This window comes from Puma concolor, chromosome D3 (assembly GCF_028749965.1).
Source record: "Puma concolor isolate L17-30 chromosome D3, mPumCon1.1.hap2, whole genome shotgun sequence".
Taxonomy (NCBI): domain Eukaryota; kingdom Metazoa; phylum Chordata; class Mammalia; order Carnivora; family Felidae; genus Puma; species Puma concolor.
The window spans coordinates 6926637-6954259 of NC_141678.1; the positions used below are offsets into that span (position 1 = coordinate 6926637).

The following is a 27623-nucleotide window of genomic DNA, read 5'->3' on the forward strand; positions in this document are numbered from 1 at the left end:
TGAGGGCGGCGCTTCCGGTCGGCGGAGCCTGGCGGGCAGAGCGGCGGCGGTGGCTGAAACGCGGGGATGGCGGGCGCCGGGAGCGAATCCCGGTTCGCCGGGCTGTCGCTGGTGCAGCTCAACGAGCTGCTGGAGGACGAGGGACAGCTGACGGAAATGGTGCAGAAGATGGAGGAGGTGGGCCGAGCGGGGGCGCGCGGTGGCGGCGGGGCCTCGAGAGGGGCGCGCGGGGCCGGGGGCCCTCGGCGGGCTGGAGTTGGCCCGAGGCGCCGGCGATCGCGGTGCCTCTAGCTGGGGTTGGGGAGACCGAGACTGGGGCTGAGCGGGGGGGGAGCCCCCTGAGACCGGGCTCGGGGGCTGAGCGGGCTCGAGGCGAGGCTGTGAGGCGCCGAGGCTGGGAATGAAGCCCGGATCCGAGAGCCTGGAACGGGCATTTGGGGACCTCGGGGGCTGGGGCTGGGTCGGGTGGGACGAGGAGAGGATAGGGGGATGGGATTAGGGTGGAGAAGGAGGGGGGATTGCAGTGGAGAATTGGGGGGTGACAGACCGGACTGAGTCAGCCAGGGGTCGGGCGGGGGGTGGGTGGGGGGGCTTGAGGAGAGGGTCGAGCGGTACAGGCGGACTGAGGAAGTAACTGGAGTCTTCCAATAGGTTTTCAGGGGCTAGGTGGACGAGCTGGACGAGAGTCCTAGGGTTTGCTATTTCCAGGGTGAGTTTGTAGGGGCCTGGGTGTCTGTAGCTGACTCTGGGCGGTCGTACTGAAATGGACTTTAGCCTTGGGCAGGGTCTCTGAGGTTGAGGGGCACGAGGCCCCAGACTTGGCCACGTTAGGGTTGGAGGGGTCTGTGTATGTGAGCGTTCCCACGAGGGTTAGAGGGGCCCTGTTGGGGCTGCCTTCGTTTGGAAGAGGCCTTAGTAGGGCCATCCTAGGGGCTTCTCCCTGGTCTTGGGGTGGGAGCAGGAATCCCTTTCCCCGTAAAGTTGCCCCCTTTTGTGGAAGAAGGGAATCTGGGAATCCGGTGGCTTTGCGTCACCGTGGGGCAAAGTGTGAATTCCTGGAGCTGTTTTGGGGGAGAAGATAAGCCAGGGATGGGGGGACTGGTGGCCAGTCCACACACGTCTTCCATAGTTGAGGGCCTGCCCAGCCTCTGGGAGGCATATGCCCACTGTGTTCCTGGTTGTGTCACTCCGTCTCTTGTGACCTGCTTTGCTCTCTGCGGTAACTGACTTCACGCTTGCATTTGCGCTGTGAATTGTCTCTTCTCTTCCCAACCCTTTTGGGCTCTTTTCTCTGAGCCGCCCGTCCTCGGGGCCTGGGGTCTCCTCCAGGCAGGTGGACCCAGGCTGATCCCAGCTCTTCCCAGCCCGTTTACCACTCCTGCCTCTTTGTCTCCAAAGTCTGAGCCTTCCCACGCCTACAGGGCTGAGCCTCTGCCCCAGAAGCCTGAGTGGGGGCTCTTGGCTCTCTTTCCGAAGAGGGATTGTTCAGCCCTGAGCCAGCTTCCTTAAAAGGGGGCTTGTGTGGAGGTTGCACATTCAAAATCACTGGAAAACCCTCAACAGATTATTGTCCTGAGCTACAGAGAGGCCACTGTAGTGAGATGGTATCAGTCTTTCCATTAATACACCCCTTGTATTCATGGGCTTTGTAACTTGGCACATAGCACGTTGCTCCGAGATGCAGTTTCCCTCATTTATGGTCTCCATGTGGCACTTTCCATCTCCGAGAATAATAAGTGACAAAATCCATCTTTCTTGACTGAAAGAGTCTCATGTCTCTAAAGAAATAAAATCTTTGCTTCGTTTCTCTGCTTTTCAGTTGCCGGGAGACCTTTTGTTGTGTGTCGGCAGGCATCCTTGCGCTTTAATGATAAAATGACAGGTAGTTTTTCCTGACGTGTGATCCCACCTACAAGTTATTTTGCTGTACGACTGTTCTGTTTGTTAGAACAGGATACTGTATTTATATTGGCGTAGTTATACCGATTATATTCTACAGTAATAGAAATAAGCTGCTTTTTAGTGGAGGGAAGATTGTAGAAAGAGGTGATTCTCTCAAGTCTGAGGCTATTAGGGACAGCTTGTTTCCTCTACCTAAGAACCTGGAGGTTATTACATGAAGGGAAAGGCAGATAAATCGAGCAGAACTTTTTTTTTTTTTTTTTTTTTTTTTTTTTTTAGCGAAGGTGACCGTCATACCAGAGTCCCCTATACAAATGCTGACGACTGACGTATTGATTAGGCCACATAATTCAAGTTAAATTACTCAGCAGTACTTCAGGGCGTAGTGCTGTTAAAACAAGGAAACCGAATGAGAAGACCAAAATACCCTAGCCAGGCAGCTCAACGAGCAATAGTCACTTAGCAAATCCTGTTCCCCCAGTCACGTGTGGCATGTTTCTGTAGGAATGGGTATAACACGAACAATTAAAATTGTGGCCATGGTCCTTTGACTCAGCTGTTAATGTTCGGCATTGGTTTATTTCGGGGTAGTTGGGAGACACAGGAGAAAATATTCTGTCAACTGTCCACTCTGAACCAGGTGGAACTTTCAGACTTTGGACTCCTACACTCCAGGCCGGACTTGGCCATTTCGCAGCTGTGTGATTTCAAGGAAGTTAATCCACCTCTCTGAGCATCTGTTAGAGAAGGCTAACATGTTTATTTCATAGAGTTGATACGGGGATTATGTGAGATAGCGCGGGTTAACACAGCGTGTAATTAGTGCTCAATAAAGAGTAATTGCAATTACTAATAATCACCTAGTTCTTTTTAGGAAGTTTACTGCCAGTCATCAATACCAGGCCATCCTGACAAGTTCATAGCATCTTATTTCAAGAATGTTAAGTAAATTTTTATTTACCATTAGCTTAAGAAACATCTTATCTTTCTGTGGTCCAAATGATTATGTATCTTACCAGGTCCAAGGATGAGATTGTAAACGGAACAGGCCTTTCCCAGCATAGAATCTCTTAATCTGAACCAAAGGCTTTTTTTTTTAAATTGGCAGAAGGAAGTGTTTTAAATTGTAGAGTAAGACTTCTTCAAGCCTGAGGGGATATTTTGTGGCGGCTGGAAAGCGTGGCTAGGTTTTGAAGGCATTCACTGTTAGGTTTAAATACAGCCGTGTATTCTGCTTCACTTACATTGTTTTAATTGTGGTGTGTGAGCTTTAGTGCAGCTCAAGACATTGAAATCGTGCTGGAGCTGGAGCTGTTCTCTTTTTCGGTGCCCCCGTGTTTCTCTTTTCCTGTTGGTCCCGTCCACTGTGCAGTTCCCTAAATGCAGTACCCTCCCTGGTGATCTTTGCTCTTTGCTTTCGCTGTGGGCTAACGTTTCATATGCACACATTTTATTTTTATTTAAAGTTATTTTTACATGGCAATGGAATGCGCCTTCTTCTATCCGTCCACATTAACCCCGGTGGACTTACTGGGCACTCCCTTAAAAGGAACTGTCGCTTAGGGGATTAGGCAGCTAAACTGCACGTCTTGGGTCCTGTCTCCCCGTGTGCTTCCGGAGGGAATGTCGGTTGGTTGGTTGTTGCTAACGGATAACTACACCCAACTAAGGGTTCAAATTCAGGATCTCTGTGCCTTTGGCAAGTGAGAGTGCCCACATGCAGAAACACCGAGGGTCTGAAAAACAGATTGTTTTGTGGAAAGAGTCTGGTCTGGGAGACGCTGTTTCCCTAAGGCGTGTTCTGGTGTGATTGGTTTGGGGCTGCAGAGGTACTGCGTGAATCATAATGGCTCATTGAAACGTACTGACCTTGCTTTAAACCCAGGGACTGTTTCCTCAACACCAGCTGAGTGCTGGTGGGACTGGTTTTTCGAAGTTAAAGTTTAAACGCTTTGAGAGTCTGTTAACTGGAGTTTGTTTCTGCTCACATTGTGCAGTCATTGTGTATGCAGAGGCTTCAAACTTCTAGGTTTCAGTATTCTCTTCTGTGGACTTACTGTTTTAACTCTTGAGTAAAAACTTACTGTGCCTGGGAATATTTCCTGAAATTCAGTTTTATCTGATTTTATTTTTTTTTAAGTTTGTTTATTTGGTTTGAGAGAGAGAGAGAGAGAGAGAGAGAGAGAGAGAGAGAAGGATACAGAATCCCAAGCAGGCTCCATGCTGTCAGTGCAGAGCCCAACATAAGGCTCGAACCACGAACTGAGAGATCATGACCTGAGCCAAAACCAAGAGTTGGACGCTTAACTGACTGAGCCACCCAGGCGCCCCTGATTTTATTTTTTAAGGAGGCATTAAGATTCATGAAAAGGGGTGCCTGGCTGGCCCAAGTCAGTAGAGCATGTGACTCTTGATGTCGGGGTCATGAATTCAAGTCCCACGTTGGGCATAGAGCTTACGTACATACATAATTTTTTTTTTTTTTTTGATAATGTAAGGAGCATAGCCGAGACTTGTGTGACCTTATTTCAGTTACTTAAACTCTCTGTGCTTTGGTTCCTCCACTGTAAAGTGAGGGTGGTCACCACACCTGCCTTTGAGGGTTCTTGTGAGGCTCAGTGGAATAGCAGGTGAAGGCAAGCAGTACTTTGGCACAGAGGGGGCTTCAACAGAGGCTAGCCCCGTCTTGTAAGAGATTTTCGGAATTGTTAGACTGGCTGGCCTAGGTGAAATCTGATCACTTGCTCTCTACTTGCATTGATTAAAAGTGTGGTGGCTGTGGTGTAGTACAGAACCGCCTTTCGATACAACCCGCAGACCTTTGGCAAGTACTCTTGTCTTCCTGGTTGCAGTTTCCTCCTTGAAAACAAAGGGGGTGACAGCGGTAACCTACTTCATAGGGTTTGGGTGGATTAAATGTGATAAGTACATAGGATGCTTACTCTGGTACCTAGCACAGTGAGCACTCGGGAAATTGTTATTCTTGGCTAGTATTGCTAAAAGTAAAAGGCATCATATCCTGGCTGCCGTTTCAAGAAGATTCCATCTCAGTTTCACAGCTATGGAGCACTAACTGTGCAAGACGTTTTAAGGATGGAAACACGAATAGGGCATAAACCCCGTATTATAATTTGGGGAAGAAGCCACGCACACAGACCTTTACAGCTCAAGAGCGAGTAAGAGGTAGAGAGTTCGAGTTTGGGAAGACGAGCAACGTATGGAGGATGGGTGGTGGTGCTGGCTGTGCAGCAGTGTGGACGTACTTCACCGTGGCTCTTGAAAATGGCTTCTTCTTCTGTATATTTTGTCACAGTTTTTTAAAACAGAGAATAAGGAGGCTGCATGTGAATTGTAAATGACATCGAAGGTCAGATGAAGAGAGGCTCCCTGGCGAGATTAGTTAGGTCCTAGTGCAAGAGATGGACTTTGATAGGTGGGTAAGAGTTAAGAAGGTAAACGATCAGATACAATAATGCCTCTGAAAGGGTTTAGAGTAACGTAAGGAACATGTGTCTACCTGCCACGCGGCTTCGGAAGTAAACAAACACTGTCAACCCAGTGAAAAGCCCTCTTTGTGCTCCATCCTGGGCCCGACACCCACTCCACCCCCAGCCACTGCCTTGAGTTAGATATTTATTCTGAGTAGGATTTTGAGAGCTAAGCATGGGCAATCAGGAAGAAGTGACAGCGAGGGTGCAGTCCCAGAGCAGGAAAGCATGGGACAGGCTTTCTGACTGGCGGGTTTACCAGCTACTTGAGCCGGATCGGATCTGCGCATGAGCAGGGAAGTGACGGGCAGTGATGGGGAGGGAGGCTGGCGTGCCGTGTGTGCGCGGAAGGCCGTGAGTTTGGTAGCGGTGAGTTTCCGTGACTTTCTGGAGCGGAAGAACAGTATGATCAGAAGTACTCTTCAGTATGGTTAAGTTGGCCGCAGAGTAGGGGCCGCGTGGGTGCGGGAAGGTTCAGGAACGGCCAGGGTGGAAGTGGAAACCCAGGTGAGGAGAAGCTGGGGTTTCAGCTGGGTTTCTGGGAGCGGGGTCTCCAGCCTCCTCAGCTTTGCCTTCCACATGCTCGCCCTGCCTCCTGCATCACGGGCACATGGTATCTTTGGGGACCTCTTCTGTGGTACTTGTCACACATTTTGTAAGTCATTCACTTCATTGTGGCCCCATTTTGTCACTTTTGTCTTTGTGTCCTTGGCACGTAGGTACTGCTGAGTGCAGTTCACTGGCTTCAAGTTGGAGATAGGTAAGAGTGGGGGGGAGGGGAGAGGGCTCACCCAGACCCTGCCTGCCAGCCCAAGAGTGAGGGACCGGGTGGGGGGAGGCGGGCAGGTGGAAACCTGGTTTCGGAGCTCAGGGGACCAGTCAGCTGAGATACAAGTCTGGGGGCCAACTTCCTTCAAGAAGAAAATAAAAGTTTGAAAGGCCGCTAGGAGTAATTCGTGGGCTGGGAGGAAGAAAGAGGTACCATCGAAGCACAGGGAGAGACGAGTCTGGTATTTTCCAGACAAGTGGACATCCTGTTACAGTGCTTGTACTGTATCAGACTGGTCGAAAGAGGAACCTGGATTTAGACTGAACTGTTGGAGCATCATGTTGTCCTGTCCACAACTGATGTGCTCTTGAGCTAAGCCAACTTTGTTGTTTATAGAAGGTCCTGACTTCTGATGGTTCGGATTATGACCGTTTGACTTCGTGATGGTGCAAAGCGCAAAAATGATACACATTCAGTAGAAACTGCGCTTGGAATTTTGGATTTGTCTTGTCCCAGGTTAGCAATCGGCGGTCGCATCCTCTCGTGATGATGCTGGGTAGTGGCCGCGGTCAGCCATGCGGTCAGGAGGGTTGACAGAGCTGAACGCGGACAGCCACCTGCACCAGTGTCCGCTCCATTTGTCACTTTCAGTACAGTAGTCAATGACATGAGATAGTCAACACCTCGTTATAAAACGGGCTTGGTGTGGGGGCATCTGGTTGGCTTAGGCGGTAGAGCATGGGACTCTTAATCTCAGGGTTGTGAGTTCAAGCCCCATGTTGGGCATGGAGCCTAGTTACAATGAAAAAAAAATCTGTGATAGAGGATTTTGCCCAATTGGAGGCTTATGTCCGTGTTCTGAGCGTCTAAGGTGGGCCAGGCTAAGCTATGATGTTTGCTAGGTTAGGTGTACTAAATACATTTTTGACTTAGGGATATTTAAAAAAAATTTTTTTTTAATGTTTTCGTTTTTGAGAGAGACCGAGCATGAGCGGGGGAGGGGCAGAGAGATTGGGAGACACAGAATCCGAAGCAGCGTCCAAATCCGAGCCGTCTGCCCGGAGCCCGATGCGGGGCTCGAACCCCCAACTATGAGATCACAAAGTTGGATGCTTAACCAGGCACCTCTTTATGATGGTTTTTTGGGACGTAACCCCATTGTAAATGAAGATCTGTATTTGGCTTTTATCACCGTATTTGTAGCGGAATGTTTGCTGTGGGGATGAGCCCCGTAGGTGTGCAGTTCAGGGTTTTCTGTAACGACTCGTGTGTCGGCCACTGTTGATGTATGTAATGGCTGGCTCTCAGAACGTGCCGAGACAGGAGTTCTGGTTGGCTTACTTCCTCCCTCTGCTCTATGGAGTTTGTGGATTCCACAAAAACTACCTTATTCAAGAAAAACTTATCTTACCCAGTGGTAGAAAGGCAAAGGAAAGTCCTTTGCAGAATTTCTTCCTAGGGAAGAATGCAAGCGGAGAGGAAGATGTAGCTTTGTTGTCATGGGTTATGTTGCAGTATGTCAAGAGAAAGAAAGCTTTTGAAATCGTTTCGCATGGAATTAGGAGGAATATTGTCCACTACTGTGCCAAAGAGTTCTTGTCAAAAGCAGATACTTGAGTAGCTCGTTCTGTTACAGGCAGTGTCATAGTTAATGTTTCTTCTAAATTAGATCTTTCATTATCACCAGAGGTGGAGCCACCAGGAGTGGCACCTGGAGGTTATGTCCATATCCGTTGCCTGGTGCCCCGGTTGGCAGAGGGACAGAGGAAGTGCTAATTAGTGTTTGCCATCAGACAGCAGCTTTCATTAGCGTGAACACAGCTGAGGTCGAGCAAGGTTATTCATTACTCAACTTTTATGGAGCACTTTGGGGATATGAAACCACGTAGTTTTCATCTTCTAGGATTGCGCAGGTACACAAAAGTCAGTTACAGATGTCGGAGGTGTGAAACAGTGGTGGTGGGGACGCCCTAGCGGGAGGGGACGCAGCAAGCCTCTGCGGGGCTGGGGGAGATCCACGGAGAATGTTTCCTTGAGGAGATGACTAATGTGCTGTGATTCGGAGGAGGAGTTAACCAGGTAACGAGGGAGAAGGGCTTCCAGCCATGGGGGTGGACAGCAGGAACCTACACAGGAAAAGCCTAGAGAGAGAGGTGCAAAGGGATATTCTAGCCTTGCCGGAGGGATGAGGGTGGGGCTTGGTGGGGGAAGAGGCCAGAGAGGCAGGCAGAGACCAGATGGCTTGATCTCTCGGCAGAGGGAGCCACCTGGGAGTGCTGTGTTCACAGTTGTGACTTAAATGGGTGGTTCAGCCAGCCCCAGGGGTTGGGGGATGGATTTGAGGAGATGAGACCAGAAAGCAGGGAGATCCGTCGGAAGCCTGGAAAAGATGCTTGATTAAAAAAAGATCTTTGGGCAGCCGAAATCGCTGACTTGGAAGCTCACGCCAGGCTCCTCGCAGGGCTTGTTGAGTCTTGTCTCGTACACCGTTCAGATGGAGACACGCCAGGTCATATGGTTTGTGTGTCCGTGGCAGATTTTCAGAGGGTGTAGGGAAAGATGAACAGAGCCAGTAACACCGTCCGGAAATAAATGATAGAGAAAGAGGAAGCAAAAGTGATAAAAAGCTTCACAAAAAATGTAAGGTCAGCTCTTAGGCATAGTGGTTAAAGGTGGGATTTGGAGGACACCTGGTGACTCAGTCAGTTGAGCATCCGATTCTCGGTTTCTGCTCACCCAAGTCACAATCCAGGGTCTTGGGATCCGAGCCCACTCGCCCTCTTTCTTTAAAAAAAAAAAAAAAAAAAAAAAAAAAATGGGGTTTGGGTTCCTGGGAAACCCTGGGCACCATTACCCTTTCTAAATATCAGTTTCCTTATCTTTAAAATGGGCATATTATAACAATGGCCTGACAGGTCGTTCTGAAGGCTAAACAAGGTGATGATTGTAAACTGAAGAACAGGGCGCCGTGGCAGTAATGGAAATAACAATAAAGTGGTCGGGGCTGTTTGGTTTAGGGTTGCATTTCCCTTAGTTGTCCTGGGGCCCTGCTTCTGTCAACGGTGATTACATTAAAAGGATCTCCATGGTAAATAAGTTTGGGAAACCAGTGGTTAAAAGGGATTTTTGTTGTTTTGCCTTGTTTGGTTCTTACTGTTAGGGCAGGGCGTGTGGTAAAGCTCCAGAGGGCGGACACTGAGCGTGTCCCGTTCTTGGTCCCAGAACTCATGGGACTAGCTTCCCTGGGGCATGCTTTGGCAAATGCTTATTCAGAGGATAAATGTGCCATCTGCTTCCATAGCCCACGGGTACTGGTGTTTCACAGACAGCATGGTAGTTACTTGATATTCATGATGCCAGTTCTTGGTCATCAAAGGCTGCCCTGCATTCACATACTCCGTTTAAGAACACGGGGAATATATAGTATTTCATTTGTTTTGAGTATATGGTATTTCAGTTTCGGATTCCAACTGATCTTTAAAAATATTTTTACATGTTTATTAGAGAAAAATTCAGAAATGAAGAAAAACATAATCACATGTGATACCAGCACCCGGACATAAACCCTTATTAACATTTTATGGGGTTTTTTTTTTTCCATGTTTTTCCCCCACTGGGATCATTCTGTATATAGAGGTGTGTGTGTGTGTGTGTGTGTGTGTGTGTGTGTGTGTGTGTGTGTGTGTGTTAACCTAAAGTTATGCTCTGGGCATTTTCTTATTTTTATGTCATTTTTTCTTTTTAAGTAATCTCTTCACCCAGTGTGGGGCTTGAATTTATGACTTTAAGATCGAGAGTCTTATGTTCTACCAACTGAGCCATCTAGGTGCCCTGATTTTCTTTTCTATCAGAATATTCTTATATGGGGGCGTCTGGGTGGCTCAGTTGGTTAATCCTCTGACTCTTGGTTTCGGCTCAGGTCATGATCTCACCGTTCATGAGTTCGAGCCCTACATCGGGCTCTGCTGGCAGCATAGAGTCTGCTTGGGATCCTCTCTCTCCTGCTCAGGTGTGTGTTCTCTCTAAATAAATAAGTAAATAAGTACATCCATCCATACATACATAAAACAAAAAGAAAAGAATATTCTTATATGGCAGTATTTTTAGTGGCTGTATGATCTTTTATAAGTTATGATAAATATCATCATTTTTGTGACCATTCCCTCATTGGATATTTCATTGCTATCATAAATTGTATTGAAATTAACATCTTTAAATTTAAATCTATTAAAACATCAAAAAAAATTTATTTTTATTTTTTTAATTTTTTTTTTAACGTTTATTCATTTTTGAGACAGAGACAAAGCATAAACGGGGGAGGGTCAGGGAGAGGGAGACACAGAATCTGAAACAGGATCCAGGCTCTGAGCTGTCAGCACAGAGCCCGACGCGGGGCTCGAACTCACGGACCGTGAGATCATGATCGGAGCCGAAGTCGGACGCTTAACCGACTGAGCCACCCAGGCGCCCCCCCCAAAAAATTTTAAAATGATTAAGTCTTAAGTATCTAGGCAGGTTTTTTGTTTTGTTTTGATTTTAGTTAGAACATCAAATTCCCTACACCAGATCAAGTTGCAGGTATTTTTTGTTATGAATATAAGTAGAATAATTTAGGGGTAACTGATTATTCTTTGACTAGTCCCTTTCTCTACCCACAGACTAAAAGTATCCCACTATTAGAATAGCATTTTCTCATAAGAAGATGAATAATTTAAATCATGTGACAGTAAATTGTATCCATTAAACTGAATTCATGAGTCAGGGGTTGGAAAGTTTATGTCATGATGTATTTCAAATGTAAAAGCAAAATTGTCAAAAATGTAGTCTTCACATAATTCAGGATCCACCTGGTTAGGCGTTTTCTTATTTTGCATCTGTGTAAAGACTGTCCTAGAAAATTCTCATACATGCACTTGTAAACTGGGGGTAAAAGGAAATAGAAAAGAGGAAGAAGAAAAAACAAAACAAAACCCTGTGCTCTTACTAAACAAACGATTGCTTTGGTGGTTTGTCCTGGCCAGGAACTGCTAATAAGAAAAGTAGAGTTTATAAATTTTCTCTCTTCCATAAGGCTCTTTCTTTTTGAGGAAGGGACGAGTGATCTGGATTTAAAAATCACAGCAGAAGCTATTAATTGACCTCCCTCCACTTCACCAGAGTGCTCCAGTAATTGGCTATTCCCACCATCGGATACAGCGATTGACGACACCACCCCTACGTTCGTGATCAGGTTTCTGGACATTTCTGCTCCCAGTGCGGTTGAGTCCAGGACCTGGCCATTCTGGTTTCTTTGTTACAGTAATTAACTTATCTCATTAAAATACTGTGGCAAAAGCTGTAAGCGAAAGGACCGTGAGGGAAAACTACCTGGAGGGAAAACTGAGCTGCTTGCTTTGGAAAGAGTTAATAGAAGGTGGTGTGCTAGAAACAGACTTGTTAGCCAGTGAGGTGTGTTTCAGGCTGGGGGGAAACAGAAGAATTCCAGGATTCTGCTCTCAGCTCACTTGTCCAGTGTCTTGAAACCCTCCCCATCACAGGATGTGGTCTGGATGAAAAAGAACTTTTGGAACTTGAGCTAGTGGACCCTTTGTCTAAGAAAAGACCTTTGCCTTACATGAAGAAATGGACGGATGTATATCTTTAAACTTTTGTGTGTTTAGTGATTTATTGCTTTAACTGAACTGCTCAGCTGACCAGCTAAGTGGTTCTGATAATGTGGAGTGAGGGCTTCTCGATAGCTTCCCTGACTCACCTGCTGAGACTCTGATTCCGTAGGATCAAGTGTAACAAGCCCTTTGAGGAGACTAGGGACAAAAGCAGTTAATGTCATCAGTTTGGGGGTCCTGTCCTGCCTTCTGTTCCTCCCTCCTCTCCCTGGAGTCCTCAGGAATTGTAAGGTCAGTGATATACTAGGAAAGTAACATTTTCTAACACGTGAGAGTTGTCACAACCCATCACACCTATTATATTTCTTTATTATTGACATCATTATCCACAAAGTGGGAGGTCCCCCCCGCCCCCGCAAATATTAGGAAGCACTCCTCCAAGGGGTAGGGGGAAACAAAGCACCCAGGTACCTCGAGAACTAGAAGATTATCAAATTGTGTTTCTTTGAGACCATTTAATTCTTCTCTGGGACTAGTCCATTTATTTTCAAACGTAGTAGTTCTTTGCACGTCTGTGGTTAGTTGCACTTAAAGTGAATGTCATACCGATTTCTAAGGTGCAAGCCAGCTCCGTGTGGGAAGGAATCGTTCGTCTATATCCCATTGCGTGCTACTTTGAGTGCAGCAAGATTCATCTCAACAAGGATTTTGAGATCTTCAATCAAAAATAGCAGTCTTTATTAATCTAATATGCTGTCTCTGTTGAGTGGGTTGTTTTGGGGGAACATTTGATAAGCATCTGGTAAATTTCTTTTCCCGTGTGGGCTGTCGCCTTGGAGACCCACAACCCACGAGGTGGTTATATTTTAGAACAGTTTCATAATGCTCGACAGTTCTTTCACTGTATTTTTGAGTTTTCAGATCTTTAATTTTGTGAACATGTTAAGCAGTCCAACTCTGCAGCTGTTAAGTTTTTTTATTTTTTTCATTTTGGGGTTGAATTAAGCCACCTCTGCAGCACACCTCTGGGATATTGTGGGCTTGGATTGCAGGCTTCCCTGAAAGCCTGCATTTAGTGGGAAGACTGCAGAAAGAGGAATTTGTCACTGGCAAGGTCTTCACTGAATGGAAGATGAATTTGGGCTTTCTAATAGCTGTTGATATTAAACCCTAGGCTTAAATTGCATGTGACCTTGGTGATACTTGTCCTAAAATTAATCGGTGAGCTAGATCAAGATATTGTACTCAATAAAAGGAGAGATTAACCTGGCTGAATACGTGCCAACCTTTTGGTCGTCTGATCCATAAGCTTGTGTATTTAGAGTCTGAAGGCAGTCTAATGTTTTCTACTGGTAGGAAGGTACAGGAGCTGAGATTTATTTTGTTCTTCGTCTTTATATTATGGACAGCTTTCAATTTAATTTTATCTGGAGAGGAAAATATAAAAATCGAAACGAATTTCCCACCAAAAGCAGCCAGCATTTCTTCAAGAAGGGCTGGTCCAGATCAGGGGCAGCAAATGTGCAGATGGGTCTGGGACCCCTTGTTCTACAGGAGGGCTGGGCGGCGGGGGGAGCGGGGGCGGCTGGCAGTCCTCTGGGGTATGTCAGCTTGAGACCCAGCCCGAAGTGTCTCCCACCAGCCATGGACACTTTGATCATCAGGAAGATTACAAACTGCAGTTGACTGAAACACACAAAAAATACAAATCCTGGGGGCGCCTGGGTGGCTCAGTGGGTTGAGCGTCTGATTCTTTCTTTTCTTTTTTAAATTCAAGCTAGTTCACATACAGTGTAGTCTTGGTTTCAGGGGTAGAACCCAGTGATTAATCTCTTACCTGTGACACCCAGTGCTCATCCTGAAAAGTGCCTTAATCCCTTAATGCCTGTCACCCATTTACCACCCCCCCCCCCCACCACAACCCTTAGTTCTCTGTGCTAGAGAGTCTCTTATTGGGGTGCCTGGGTGGCTCAGTCGGTTGCGTGTCTGACTTTGGCTCAGGTCATGGTCTGACAGTTTGTGGGTTCAAGCCTTGCGTTGGGCTCTGTGCTGACAGCTTGGAGCCTGGAGCCTGCTTGGGATTCTGCGTCTCCCTCTCTCTCTGCCTCTCTCCCACTTGGGCTCTGTCTGTCCTTTTCTCTCTCAAAAATAAATAAAAACAAACAAAAAGAGTCCCTTAGGGTTTGTCTGTCTCTCTGTTTTTATCTTGTTTTTCCTTCCCTTCCCCATGTTCATCTGTTGCATTTCTCAAATTCCACATACAGGTGAAATCATACGATATGTCTTTGACTTATTTCGTTTAGCATAATACCCTCCAGTTCCATCCAGGGTGTTGTAAATGACAAGATTTCATTTTTTTCATCGCCAAGTAGTAATCCATTGTGTATATATACCACATCTATCTTTCTTTCTTTCTTTCTTTCTTTCTTTCTTTCTTTCTTTCTTTCTTTCTTTCTTTCTCTCTCTTTCTCTCTCTTTCTCTCTCTCTCTCTCTCTCTTTCTTTCTCTCTCTCTCTTTCTTTTTTTATTTTTATTTTTTTTTTAACGTTTATTTATTTTTGAGACAGGGAGAGACATAGCATGAACGGGGGAGGGTCAGAGAGAGGGAGACACAGAATCTGAAACAGGCTCCAGGCTCTGAGCTGTCAGCACAGAGCCTGACGCGGGGCTTGAACTCACGGACCGTGAGATCATGACCTGAGCCGAAGCCGGATGCCTAACCGACTGAGCCACCCAGGCGCCCCATACACCACATCTTCTTAATCCATTCATCCGTCAATGGACATTTGAGCTCTTTCCATACTTTTGCTATTGTTGATAGTGCTGCCATAAACACTGGGGTGCATGTACCCCTTCAAATCAGCAGTGTTTGGAAAAGAATTTGGATAAATTTCTAGTGTAAATTGCTGGGTTGTAGGATAGTTCTATTTTTAATTTTCATACTGTTTTCCAGAGTGGCTGCACCAGTTTGCATTCCCACCAGCGGTGCCAAAAGGTTCTCCTTTCTCCATGTCCTCGCCAATATTTGTTGTTTCCTGCGTTGTTTATTTTAGCCATTCTGGTAGTTGTGAGGTGGTATCTCCTTGTGGTTTTGATTTGTATTTCCATGATGATGAGTGATGTTGAGCATCTTGGGTGGGCGTCCGACTCTTGATTTCAACTTAGGTCATGATCTCACAGTTCGTGAATCTGAGCCCCGTGTGTCGGGCTCTGCACTGACATTGTGGCACTTCCTTGGGATTCTCTCTTCCTTCTCTGCCCCTCCCCTGCTCTCTCTCTGTCTCTGCCCTCCCCCCCATAAATAAACTTAAAAAAAAAATAAATCTGTTACATAATGATCATGCTCCCCCAAAAAGCTTTTTAGTCATTTTCAGAGGTTGCTTGGGCATTAATTCAGTCTTGTCAAAGTTGGGCTTAAAGCAGGGGTGGGGGATGGTGGAAACAGTTATAAACGATTTCAGATACTCAGCCAGAAAGGCAGAAGCTCATTATAAGAGGAATTCAAGCCAACACATGCAGAAGTTGAAATTAGAATATTGTTAATTTTAGTAAGGGTGCTTAAATTAGAATATTGTTAATTTTAGTAAGGGTGATGATGGCATTGTAGTTAAGTTGTAAAGTTCTTCCCCATTAAAGATACATATTAAAGCTTTTAAGGGTGAAATGGTAGGATGCCTGAAATTTACTTTAAAACACTTCAGGGGAAGAAGAAACTTCAGGAAAAAAAAGTGAGGAATATCTCGAAGCAGGATTGACAAATGTCACTAATTGTTGAACCCTGGAGAATGTGCATGGATTCTTTATTCTCTCTCTCCTTTTCCTTTGTGTTTGAAAATATCCTCGGTAAAAAGGTAAACAATAATAGAAATCTAGATGACTCCTGGTACTTGAAAATGGAGAAATGATAGACCAGTTCTATGCAGTGGACAGATGCTACGGCATAATTCAGGGCATAATCCTGTAGAAAACACACTTGGGAGACAGAATATCCTGACCCTTAACCTCATGGCTCTGCAGTTACTGACCCTCTCAAGACTCTGGTGGTCTCTTAAACCTCCCCGAGATGGTATTTCTTTCCCGAGTAAAATGGGGGCAAATCCCCCCCCCACCCCAGTTGGAGGATTAAATGGAGATAATGCATGGAGAGAAGGTGGCATGATGCCAAGCGTGCAGTAAGTGCTCCATAAATGTTAGTAAGTACTGTTGAAACATGCAGGGTGCTGACAGAGTGGTTTCACATCACCAGTATCTCCAAGTTCACCTATATTGGGATTTATATTTTCTTTTTCTTTTCTTTTTCGCTCTTAAGCCTTCTTATTTGAAGAGCAACTATGGTCTCTGTTCAGGGCTGCAGTACAAGGGCCTGGCGCCCCCTGAAGTTGGGCAGTGTGATACTCACAAGGCCTGCCTACACTTGGGGTCATGGGGACAGACTGTTCTGGTTACTGTCTCCCCAGAACCCCTCAACAGAGGTGCTTCATAAGTATTTCTTGAATGAATGAATGAATGAATGAATGAACAAATGAATGAATGAACGAACGAACCACTCAACCAACCAACCAGCCATCGTGTTGGAGCATTTCGTTGTGGCTGTTATGAGCTATACTCGAGGTACTGAAGTTTGAGTGTTTTTTAAAAATAGACATGTAAATTCTAGTGGCTTCAGGGCTGTCCTGTCGTGACACTGGGCCCCCCCTCACATTCTGACATGCTGTCCAAGAGGAAGAGGGCTGAATCTCAGCTGAAGAGGAAGGAGCTGTGTGAAGCCTGTCTGTCTCTAACATGTCTCCATGTGTGTTGCGTATCTCTCTGCAGTGAGGGGTGGTTTTGCTTCAGAGCAATCTGAGGTTTTCCACTGTACCCTATAGAAGTGTCTGCTTTGGAGAACATCCACTGAAAACTCAAAACTTTGACCTCACGCTGGCTGGCAGGGCACTGGCAGTCTCCCGTCCTCGTTCGGTGCCTCTCGTCCGTGACCATTGCGTATGTCACCCAGAGGGGAGTTTATATCTGTTTTCTTCTAAACCGACTTTATTTTCTACCACACTTACCAACCCAAATTAAATAATGGTCAGGGGCACCTGGGTGGCTCAGTCGGTTAAGTATCTGACTCCTGATTTCAGCTCAGGTCATGATGATCTCATGGTTTGTGGGATCGAACCTCTGCGCTCAGCACAGAGCCTGCTTGGGATTCATCCTCTCCCCCTCTCCCCCTCTCCCCCTCTCGCTTTCTCAAAATAATAATAGCATGCATTTGAGGTAGCACGTGCGTGCTACAAGAGAACTTCGTGTATTATGTGAGCATCGCAAGAGATAAAGGGGTCTTGGGGCGCCTGGGTGGCTCAGTCGGTTAAGCGTCTGATTTCGGCTCAGGTCATGATCTCACGGTTTGTGAGTTCGAGCCCCGCGTCGGGCTCTGTGCTGACAGCTCAGAGCCTGGAGCCTGTTTCAGATTCTGTGTCTCCCTCTCTCTGACCCTCCCCCGTTCATGCTCTGTCTCTGTCTCAAAAATAAATAAACGTTAAAAAAAATAATAATAAAACCTTTAAAAAAAAAAAAAAAAGATAAAGGGGTCTTTACATTTCTTCCTGAACAAAGCATGTATAAAATACCTTGTTTTCTTTGTGCGCGCGCGCGCGTGTGTGGGGTTGATGGTCCTTTTTAAAAATTTTTTATTATTGAAGTATAGCTGACACATCATGTCATGTTAGTTTCTGGTGTGCCATGTAGTGATTTGACACTTGTGATGGCCAGTGAATAATCTATACGATTAGCATAGTCCCCATCTGTCCCCACACCACGTTGTTACGATATTGTTGACTCTGTTCCCTATGCTGTATTTCTCATCTCCATGACTGACTTATTTTACAACTGGAAGTTTGTATCTCCTAATCCCCTTCCCCTAGTCTTGAAACAGCTTAATTTTCTAGAGCCTCTGCTCTTCCAGTTCTAATATCTAACAGGCTGTATTAAATTAACCCTTTTTTGTAAACTTATATATGCTTGTAGTAAATCAAGCACTATGTCCAAGTAGAAAGAGGAAAGTTAAAAACATTCGCAGGTTGCTGTTGTCAATTTAGGGTGAACATCCTTTCAGGCGGCTCTTGGGTAGACAGATGGGCAGAAAGAGCTGTATAAATGGGGTCCTGCTCTAAATGCTCCAATCCTGCATCTCACCTCTCGTGGATTATGAGCAGAAAAAGAAACTGAAGTAACACTGAGTACGTACTTAAAAATGTTCCCTTACCGCAGACCGATTATTTCCTGAAAAGATCTCTCTATGGTTAAGAAAAAGGATCGTGAGAACCATCAAGAGGTCGGCAGTAGTGTTTTCAGTTTCAGGTGTCTAGGCCCCTGCGAGCATTCTCCGAGTTCCGGTTCAGATTTAGCCACAGGCGCTGAGGCTGGAGTCAGTCTTACGGGACCTGGAGAGCTGGGCCATGTGTCCTCCAGGGTGACTGCCACTTGGGCCTGCTAAGCGTGGTGTGCACGTCCTCATGGGGAGGGCCCCTGGGCCTGTTCTGGCCAGTTCTCCCTGTTCTCCTCTGCTTTGCAAATGATGGAACAGGACTGGCCATTTCCCCTCCCGTTTTCAGTTGGCGCAGTGGAAAGGAATATCAAGGAGGAAAGCGTCTTTTTCGGCATCTAATGCAGCATCAGAGGTGTGTTCCGGGAGGCACAGAAGTGTTGGAATCCAGGCCGTTGTCCCCACCACCACTGTCCACTGGAGAGTGCTGTAGGTGTGCCCTGGGTGGCCACTTAGAACTTACCAGTACTTCCTGATGTAAAAACAGCTGAATCCCCAAAGGATATACAAAATCACAAGCCGTTTTTGATGGCTGTCAGTCGCCGTCCCAGCTTTAGTTGGCTCTTTCGGTGGCTGGTAGCTTAAACTTTGCCCGTATGCATCCCGTGCAAGCCACCTTTGGATTATAGCCTGTGCTGCTCTCTTCTGGGACTTTCTAACATGCAGGAGAAGTGATTTCTACCTGATTTAGACCCTAGGAGAGTAAGATTTCTTTAGATCTGCTTTACGCTGAGATGGAAACGGTGGCACTTAGCTGTATGCTGGAACCCCCGGAGAGCTTGGGAAAACACGCCCGGGCCCCTCCTGGAGGGTTCAGCTGGTCCAGAATTGGTCTGGGCACTGTACACATCAACACCCCCTCCCTCGGGACTGTCAGGTCCGGCCGAAGTCATGATCCTTCAACGGCACGCTAGAATTACGTGCCTCATTGGACGCCAGTGCCTTTCCAGGGGTCCCTTTGCAGACCTGTGCCCACAGCGGTGCCTTGGGTGAGGACGGAAATCCTGCTTCGGCATAAGCCTCCGATCTGGCGTGAGACCCCCACAGATGCTGTCTCAAAGGACTTCATCGAGGGAGCCTGTCTCCAAGAAGGATGTGGGGCATTTGTTGCTTGATGTACACAGCTTTTTTTTTTTTTTTTTTTTTTTTTTTTTTTTTAATCCCCTCCATGTTTTGTTACCCATCTTATTGGCTGGGCCTGGCCTCAAGAGACTGGCTTTTGGGGGGTGGGAAGGATCTCTGGTGCCGTCAGCAGCCTCGGACTGGTGGCCCACGTGTGCTAGGTGCTTGGCACGCTAGAGACGACAGGGTCCCTTCTGTGTTAGTATTCCAGTGGGGGAGGCTGTGAACAGGGAAGCGATACTTGCTGACTGCAGCTTGTGGCAGGGAAGAGATGGGTGCTGTGACTGAGGACGTAGCGCCGACCCGGCCTCCCCGTGAGGAGCCGGTGGGAAAAGCAGACCTGAGCTCCAGAGGTGGTGGAAGGAAGGGCTGGGGGTGCTCTTGGAACTGCCCGGGAAGACCGGTGGGGGGACCAGGCCCCCCACCGTAGTCAGGGCATGCTCCATTCTGTTCCATTTACGTCACCTGGGTTTACGTGACGAGACAAGTGCTCCTCTCGTCTCCGTTCTCCAGACCTAACTCTGGGCCCGGCAGATAATAGTTGCTCAGTAAATGTTTATTGAACAAAGAATTAAGACTGAGTCAGAATGATGGCCAGCGGGCAGGGAGCCAGAGGTCCCTGACCATGGCCTTGAACACCTGCCGGTTCTCAGCTGGCAGATGAGATGGGTTGGGGGGTGGGGTGTAAAGAAACTCCCCAGCAGTTTGTTGACTTACAACTAAACATTGAATCTTGAGGTAACTATAGATTCACAAGCGGTTGTCAGAAGGAACAGAGATCCTCTGTGTCCCTCACCCACTCCCCCCAGTGGGAGCACCCATCCCCATGAGCCCCCTTCCCACGGCCATCCCCCAGCCACTCACCTGTCTCCGTCTCTGTGACTCTGGCGTTTCGAAAGTGACGTATACCCCGAATCCTAGAGTGTCCGACCCTTTGGGCTCAGCGTGATTCCCTGGAGCCTCATCCAAGTTGCCACGCGTGTCAGGCTTTGTCCTTGTTAAGGCTGAATGTTCTATGGCCTGGACGCTGTGCGCTTTGTGCAGCCACCCACCGCGGAGCGACAGCTGCGTTGCCTTGGGTCCTCGGCTGTTCCAGATAAAGCCATTTTGAACGTTCACGTGCGGGCTTTGTGTGAACGTGTTTTCATTTTCCCGGGGCGAATGCCCAGGAGTACGGTTTCTGGGTCGTGTCGTCGTTGCATGTTTAGTTTTAAAAGAAATTGCTGAGCTCTTTTCCAGAGTGGCCATACAGTGGTTTGTGTGTGTTTGTTCTTTCCAGTGGCTTAACAATCGAAGGAAAGACTCTTCTACAGGATCGGGATACAACTGCACAGGGCAGGGAGCCGCTGCGTGGCGGGAGGTGGCGGCCCTTCCGGAACCCCGTTTACACCAGGGTCCCAAACTCTCCAGCAGCAAGAGATGAGAGTATTGGTGCTGCACTGATTTTTGTAGTGTTGAGCTAGAGGCTCAATTTTCTATCTTAATTTAAATTCCATTTTAAGCTGAGAGGAATCTTTAGGGCCCCTGGGCGCAGCTCCTGGGTGCGGGAGATCCGGATTCTGTGTCTGCTGTAGGGAGCCCCCCGGCCCGGGTCCAGGGCTGCCGCTGTGTTCTCTCCTGTCACCTTCACCTTCACGGAGGGGGGTGCACGTGCCTCGCTGAGCTGGACTGGCGCCTTGGCTGGGCGTGGCCAGGACGGAGGCAGCCCAGTGGGAAATCTGCACCCAGACTCTCAACAGGAAGGAAGTGCAGAAGTGTGGCGAAAATAGCCTGGGTGGGGTAGCAGCAAATATCAAGGGGAAAACGAGACAAGTGGAGTCGTGTCTCAGCAGAGCTGCGAGAAAAGAAAAACGCGGCTCGATGGGGAAGGACTCTGCCCTGCGGGAACTCTAGCTCCAGACAGGTTGCTGTGGGCAGGTGGCGGCGGCCGAGGCGTGTCACTTGCCAGTCCCAGTGGTGCCCCATGGGTGTGGGTTTGGGGGTTTCCTTTAAATAACGTGGCTTTGCTAAGTCTTCCTGGGAGCTCTTTATCCTCAGGCCTTCCATCTCATCAGCCCTGGGGTCTGGGCACGTGGGCTTCTCTACCTCCCAGATGGCGCCTTGGCCCAGCTTTGGGTCTGGAGCTGGGGGCTGGGAGGACTCTGGCCTTCCCCTCAGTCGAGGAGGAGCAGGAGGTGGGCGTGGGAGAGAGAACAGGGTCATGGCAAACAGAATTCTTTCCCAGGGGGTGTCGGGCTTTCGTGTTTGATCCCTAAGCCTGACGACTGAGCCTGAATTGACCCCATGCCAGCTGGTCCTCCTCTGTTAAAAGTGATTCTTTAACTTCCGCTGGAGCAGCAGAAACAGGTTTTGAACAAATCTAGCCCTAAATCTTTACAGCTGTTTATTCTTGGAAGCACAATGGCGGCAGTAAGGGATTCCAGTCACAGCACGGCTATTGAAGCAAAAGGCCTTGACAAGTCACAAGACAAAGCCTGTCTGCAAATCGTTGGAAAGGAAGTGGCTTTGCTCTTTAAGAACAGGGAGCTGTGTCCAAACTAGAAACCCAGAGGGGCTGGAGTCTGGGCTGGGAGCGGCCCCGCATGTGGTCCCAGCCTGGTGACCAGCCAGACGGAAGCAGATGTGGTGGCTGCTGAGGGTGGGGCACAGGAACCTCGGGGGACTGGTCCGGGAACTAATACTTGCTTCTCACCATCCTGTGTTCCTTGCAGACGCAGAATGTTCAGCTTAACAAAGAAATGACGCTCGCCAGCAACCGGAGCCTGGCAGAAGGAAACCTTCTGTACCAGCCTCAGCTGGACGCCCTGAAAGCACGTTTGACCCAGAAATACCAGGAACTCCAGGTTCTCTTTGAAGCCTATCAGATAAAGAAGACCAAATTAGGTAACTTTTTCAGGGTGATCCTCCAAGAATAAAGAGTTGAGGGAAGGACACATTTTCAAGCCGTTAGATTACCAGGAAAGAAATATTATTATGGAAAAGTTTCAGATTAAGACCATGGTTAATGCCACAAAGAAAAAGTTTATGTATGGAATCATTTCACCTATTTAGAAAAGAGACTTAACCACTTAAAAATTCATTTTTTTAATGTTTATTTTTGAGAGAGTATGATTAGAGGAGGGGCAGAGAGAGGAAGACGAAGAATCTGAAGCAGGCTCGAAGCTCTGACCTGTCAGCACAGAGAGCCTGACACAGGGCTTCAACTCATACACTGTGAGATCATGACCTGAGCTGAATTTGGAGGCTTAACTGAGCCACCAGGTGCCCCGAGATGTAACCACTTTTTAAACAAAATTTCACCTTCTCCAAACAGTGCAGAAAAGGGTAACTTTCTTATTCAACAAACGTTTTATCCTGTGGAGTTAGGTGCTCAAAGATAGTGTTGACAAATATCCATCATGGGAACTTTTTTTTTTTTAATGTTTATTTTTAAGAGAGAATCAGGGGCGCCTGGGTGGCGCAGTCGGTTAAGCGTCCGACTTCAGCCAGGTCACGATCTCGCGGTCCGTGGGTTTGAGCCCCGCGCCGGGCTCTGGGCTGATGGCTCGGAGCCTGGAGCCTGTTTCCGATTCTGTGTCTCCCTCTCTCTCTGCCCCTCCCCCGTTCATGCTCTGTCTCTCTCTGTCCCAAAAATAAATAAAAAACGTTGGAAAAAAAAAAAAAAAAAAGAGAATCAAAAGGTGACCGGGGGAGGGGCAGAGAGTGAGGCTTGAACCCACGAAACCGTGAGATCATGACCTGAGCCAAAGTCAGACACTTAACTGAGCCACCCAGGCACCCCAGGAACATTTCATTAAAAAAATTTTTGTTAATGTTCATTTTTGAGAGCGAGACAGAGCATGAGCAGGGGAGGGTCAGAGAGAGAGCGAGACACAGAATCTGAAGCAGGCTCCAGGCTCTGAGCTGTCAGCCCAGAGCCCAATGCGGGGCTCAAACTCACGGACCGCGCGATCACGACCTGAGCCAAAGTCGGACGCTCAAGCGACTGAGCCGCCCAGACGCCCCGGAACATTTCATTTTAATGTCGCGCTTACACCGACAGTCATTATGAAGAGCGGTAGGAACTCAGTGTCAAGTCCTAGGACTTGAGGTGGCTTTCGAGGGGGCGGAGATGAAGAAAAGGTTAAAAACGCAGCCCTTCCGTGAGGTGGTGAGACTCGCACTGTCTGCACAAGTGCAGCAACAGTCTGCTCACCCTCCAGAGCCAGTCCTGGTGACATCCGGCGCTGCCTGGGAGCCCTTCCCTTGCCGGGAGGAATGTAGATGGGTTAAAACCACCTTGGGGGGAGAGTTGTTGGGCAAAACCTGCCTGAATATAATGCGTGCTCACTCTGGGACACAGCCTGTCTGCCCCTGGGGCCGCCCCGGCAGTGGCGGACCTTCGTGTCTGTCCACGGGGACGAGAGTGTCTGTGTGTGGCTTTATTTGTAGTAGCTGAATTTGGGAGCCATCTGAATTCCTGTGTCCAGAATGAAGGGAGAGTAAGTCAGGTCCACACAGTGGACGCCGAAAGGGGTGGGCGGTGGATGTCAGAGACACGGTGCCGAGTGGGAGGGACCAGCACGCGTGTGACCTGCGTACGTGAGGCTCCCAGCCAGGCCGAGCTTCCGCAGCGGGGCCGCCTCGGGGCAGGCTCTGGGACCGGGCCCCCAGAGCCTTTGTGGATGTTCTACGTCCTGATCTGGGTGGTAGGTGGGGTTTATGCGTTTGTAAAAGCGCAGGTCACACGCTTCAGTTACACATACCGTGTAAGTTCTCACAAAGTTCTCACGCAAAGTAAATCTGCGTGGGGTGACGAGTGGTGCGTCATGTTGCTGGGTCAGGGCCCCCTGTGGTCGGGATGGGGACACGCGGGGTGCGGAGCAGGATGAATGGCGTGGCCCCCAGTTTCCCCCTGCTTTTGTCCTGTGTGCTCCTCCTCTTGGATTTTAAGGCTTTGACTTTGAGCTTCCTGGAAAGCCAGTTCTCGGCGTGTGACTCTCCCAGTGCCTTTCCAGTTAAAGTGCTCGCTGTTTGGCAGCGGGTGGCAAGGAGTCTGGGGGGGTGTGAGTGGCTGGCTGTCCCTGCTCTCACACCTCTTGCTTCTTCCAGATAAACAGTCGAGCAACGCTTCCTTGGAGACCCTGTTGGCGCTTCTTCAGGCAGAAGGAGCCAAGATTGAGGAAGACACGGAGGTAAGAGCCAGCTGGTGCCGGGTGGATGGGGGGGGGTGGGGGCAGTGCCCCGGGGCATGGTGACCGGGGGCCAGTTCTTCCGGGGGGGGGGGGGGGGGCGAGTGCCACACCTCCAGGGCCAGGAGAGTCTGGTTCTCAGGCCAGGGGTGCACACCCTATGGGGAGTCTGCGCCACGGCCGCCGGTGGCTTTGAATCGGGGGGCAGGGCAGAGCCTGGGAGACGTGGCCGCTTGAGCACCGGAGGCCTGGGCCTCCCTAAGTGATAAGGTGATGAGTCAGGGTCAAAAGTCGTGCTGTGTAGTAGCAAGCTGGGGCGGGTGGCAGGTTGCCAAGTTAGGCCACCGGGGGGGGGGGGGGTGAGCACGTCTCTGTCCTGCTGCCCCTGTAGGGGGTGTGTCTGTCAGGGCGCTACCAGTGGAAGGAAGGGACTCCGGCCGGCTTAGTGGGAAGGGGGCAAGTGGGTATGGTGGCTTCCTCCGTGCCTGGCGAACCCACAGCTCAGGGCTGCTGCGAGGCCCCCTTGATCTGAGGCTGGCTCTCCCTAAGGCCGTCCAGCTTGTGGGGTGGGGCGGGTGGTCAGGGCCAGCCCGCCTCTGTCCCCTTCTCTCTGTGGGAGCTTGGGGGGCTCCTCGGAGGTCAGCCAGGGTCTGCCCCGTGGGGCACGTGGCAGATGGGATCGAGGGGGAGGGGCACAGGTGATGGAAGCTGGGTGGGGGTGGGGGTGGGGGTGAAGGAGTTCCTTCCCCAAGGGCTGAACCGTCCTTTAACGAGTTTCTCCTCCTCCTTTCAGAACATGGCAGAGAAGTTTCTCGACGGAGAGCTTCCTCTGGACTCCTTCATCGATGTCTATCAGAGCAAGCGGAAACTGGCCCACACACGGAGAGTGAAAATCGAGAAGCTCCAGGAGCTGGTGCTGAAGGGACAGAGACTGCCACAGGCCTCGGTGCCCGCCCCGCTGCCACCCAGGGTGCCCGAGCCAGTGCCCGCTGCCCCCCTGCCCTACCCTACCTCAGAAGCCAGCGGGCCCCCCTCTGTGCTACCTCGGCGCATCCCCCCGCCGCCTCCCCCGGTGCCCGCAGGACGCTTGGCCACACCGTTCACCGCCGCCATGGGCTCAGGACAGGCCTTCCCGTACCCTGGATCGCAGTGTCCTCCCCTGCCCCCCCGCGTGGGCCTCCCCAGCCAGCAAGGATTCTCCGCACAGTTCGTGTCTCCGTACCCGCCCGCTCTCCCCCAGAGACCCCCGCCCCGGCTGCCTCCACACCAGCCGGGCTTCATCCTCCAGTGAGTGACCCCGTCCCTCCGGGGAGCCTGCACCTGCTGGCCAGGGCTCGGCACACACAGGCTGCGAGGACCGGGGGGCTGTGGCCCTGCGCCAGCGCCCCCGTTTGTAGAACTGTAGGTCAGTGGTAAGTAGACGTAGACCCCGGTTTTGCACCCAGGTGGTTGTGCGTGCAGGGCCTCAGCCTGGCATCCCCGCGGCCGCACCGGTTTGTGTTCTCAGTATGATTTCTAAGTCTCATAGTGTTGATGGACTCCTAAGTCTGGGGGGGAAGCCTCCCTCCCTTCCCACTTAAAATCGTGTTCCTCCCGTTGCAGCTTTATTTAATAAGCTGCATCATCGTTCCTGCGTTGTGCACAAAAGACAGTGCTGTGTGGCCCTGCCCGCCGCTGTCCCTGGTGAGGGTCTGTCAGGTGGGCTTGCCTGGAAGGTGCTTACTGAATCGGTGGGCTGGGGTGGCCAATTGTCCCTCCCCCCGAACCTGGATGCTTCAAAGCCACATGCAGGGTTTGCACTCGGCCCCCTGCCAGGTCCGGAGGCTGGGCACGTTGCAGCCGGGCCGGGGAAGATTGGTCCGAGCCGGACTTTGCACAGCAGACCACGTCCTCGGCTCCTCCTCTCTCCCCCGCCTCGGGCCAGCCCCTGACGGTTTCTACGAAGAAATACTCCCCCCAGTATTTTTACTATGTCTGTAATTTTCCTGTTTTATATTGGGAAAGAAAACTTTTTTGACACAAGACCATTCAGGGAAACTTTATAAAAACGCACATCTTGTTTTGAACAGATTGAGGTGCAGAAGCGAATGCAATTTCCTTTCTTACAAGCAGTGTATGGTCACACCTGTGGGTGCCTGTGCTGTGCCTTAGTTTCCCCTGGTGCCAATGAGGGGCCGTCCGTGGCTCCCCTGCAGGCCCACAGGCTGGGCAGGCCGAGGGGTAGCTCTCACTACTGGCTCTGTGTTCCCAGAGGGGCTTGTCCGAGGTCGTCGTGTTGCAGGTGGAAGAATTCTGTCCTGTCTTGAACCAGGATACTCGTAGCCAATATTCTCTGCCTCTGATTGGGCCTCAGGGTGGGCGTCATGCTTTGGAGAAAGCCAGCACCAGGATCGGCAGACGCCCTGGGAACACCCCTGGCTCCTCCTGGCCCTCTGGGCTCTCGCCTGCCCTAGTGACAGACTGGAGGCAGTGCTCAAACGGCGTCTGTCACAGCAGGCCAGAGGCGAGGCCACCAACCCGTGTCTTCAGTTAGCATATGGTTCTCCTGGACTGTCACAGCCGAATGGGATGGGAGTGCCTGCCATGTTTTGCGAATCTGGAGATCAGGGCCCGCCCCGCCCCGCCCCTCCCCAGTACCTCTGCTGCCTACCCCGAGGTCGGTGGGGGGGACACCCACAAGCCCACACGGGGTGGAGCCAAGGGCGTGAGCTTGGTGTCGATGTGGTGAAGGGCTGGCCTCACTCCAGGGCCAGGCCTGAGCTGGGGTTGTAAAGCTGTAGGACCCTTTTTAATAAACAGGATTAACAACGAGTTCTGTCCTTTATTTATCCCGGGATGTTCATGATATGTGTGGTTCTAGAGTATCACTGATCAGAATTCCGACCGCGAAGCTGCCTTGTGCGTCGAAGTTAAAAAGCCACCCACCATCCTTGAAGCGTCTGCCTTGACCAAGGTCCCTGGCACGGACAGGATAAAAGGCTCTCTCATTTCCCACCTCCTGCCCTTCACTCGTGTTCACGAAAAGGTAGTACACTGCTCCTGTGTCACAGTGTGGCTATGCTGCGGCCGTGGTTGCCCTCGGGCCTTGGTCTTGCCCTGGCCCTGACCGCACGGTCACCGGCACAGACCGCATCGCCGAGGGAAGTGACGGACATTCTTGGCTTGTTGCAAATAAGTGATCGAACTGAGTGGGTGACATTTCGTCCTGGAGAAGAGGACCCCTCCCACCACCCCAGACTTACTTGCTGCTCCCCTCTC

At 49.6% G+C, this 27623-nt stretch overlaps 1 protein-coding gene across 2 annotated transcripts; it reads left to right on the plus strand.

The window, feature by feature from the left end:
* Positions 1-27174, plus strand: VPS37B (VPS37B subunit of ESCRT-I). 2 transcript variants are annotated; one of them, XM_086681559.1, is made up of 4 exons: positions 1-177; positions 21906-22077; positions 24286-24368; positions 25159-27174. In XM_086681559.1, exons 1-4 carry the CDS (start codon positions 67-69, stop codon positions 25654-25656), a joined length of 864 nt encoding a protein of 287 aa, XP_086537685.1. In that variant the 5' UTR covers positions 1-66; the 3' UTR covers positions 25657-27174. The 2 variants fall into 2 exon arrangements, with proteins under 2 accessions (XP_086537685.1, XP_086537686.1); XM_086681560.1 differs by lacking the exon at positions 1-177 and adding an exon at positions 20656-21097.
* The last annotated feature ends 449 nt before the right edge of the window (positions 27175-27623 follow it).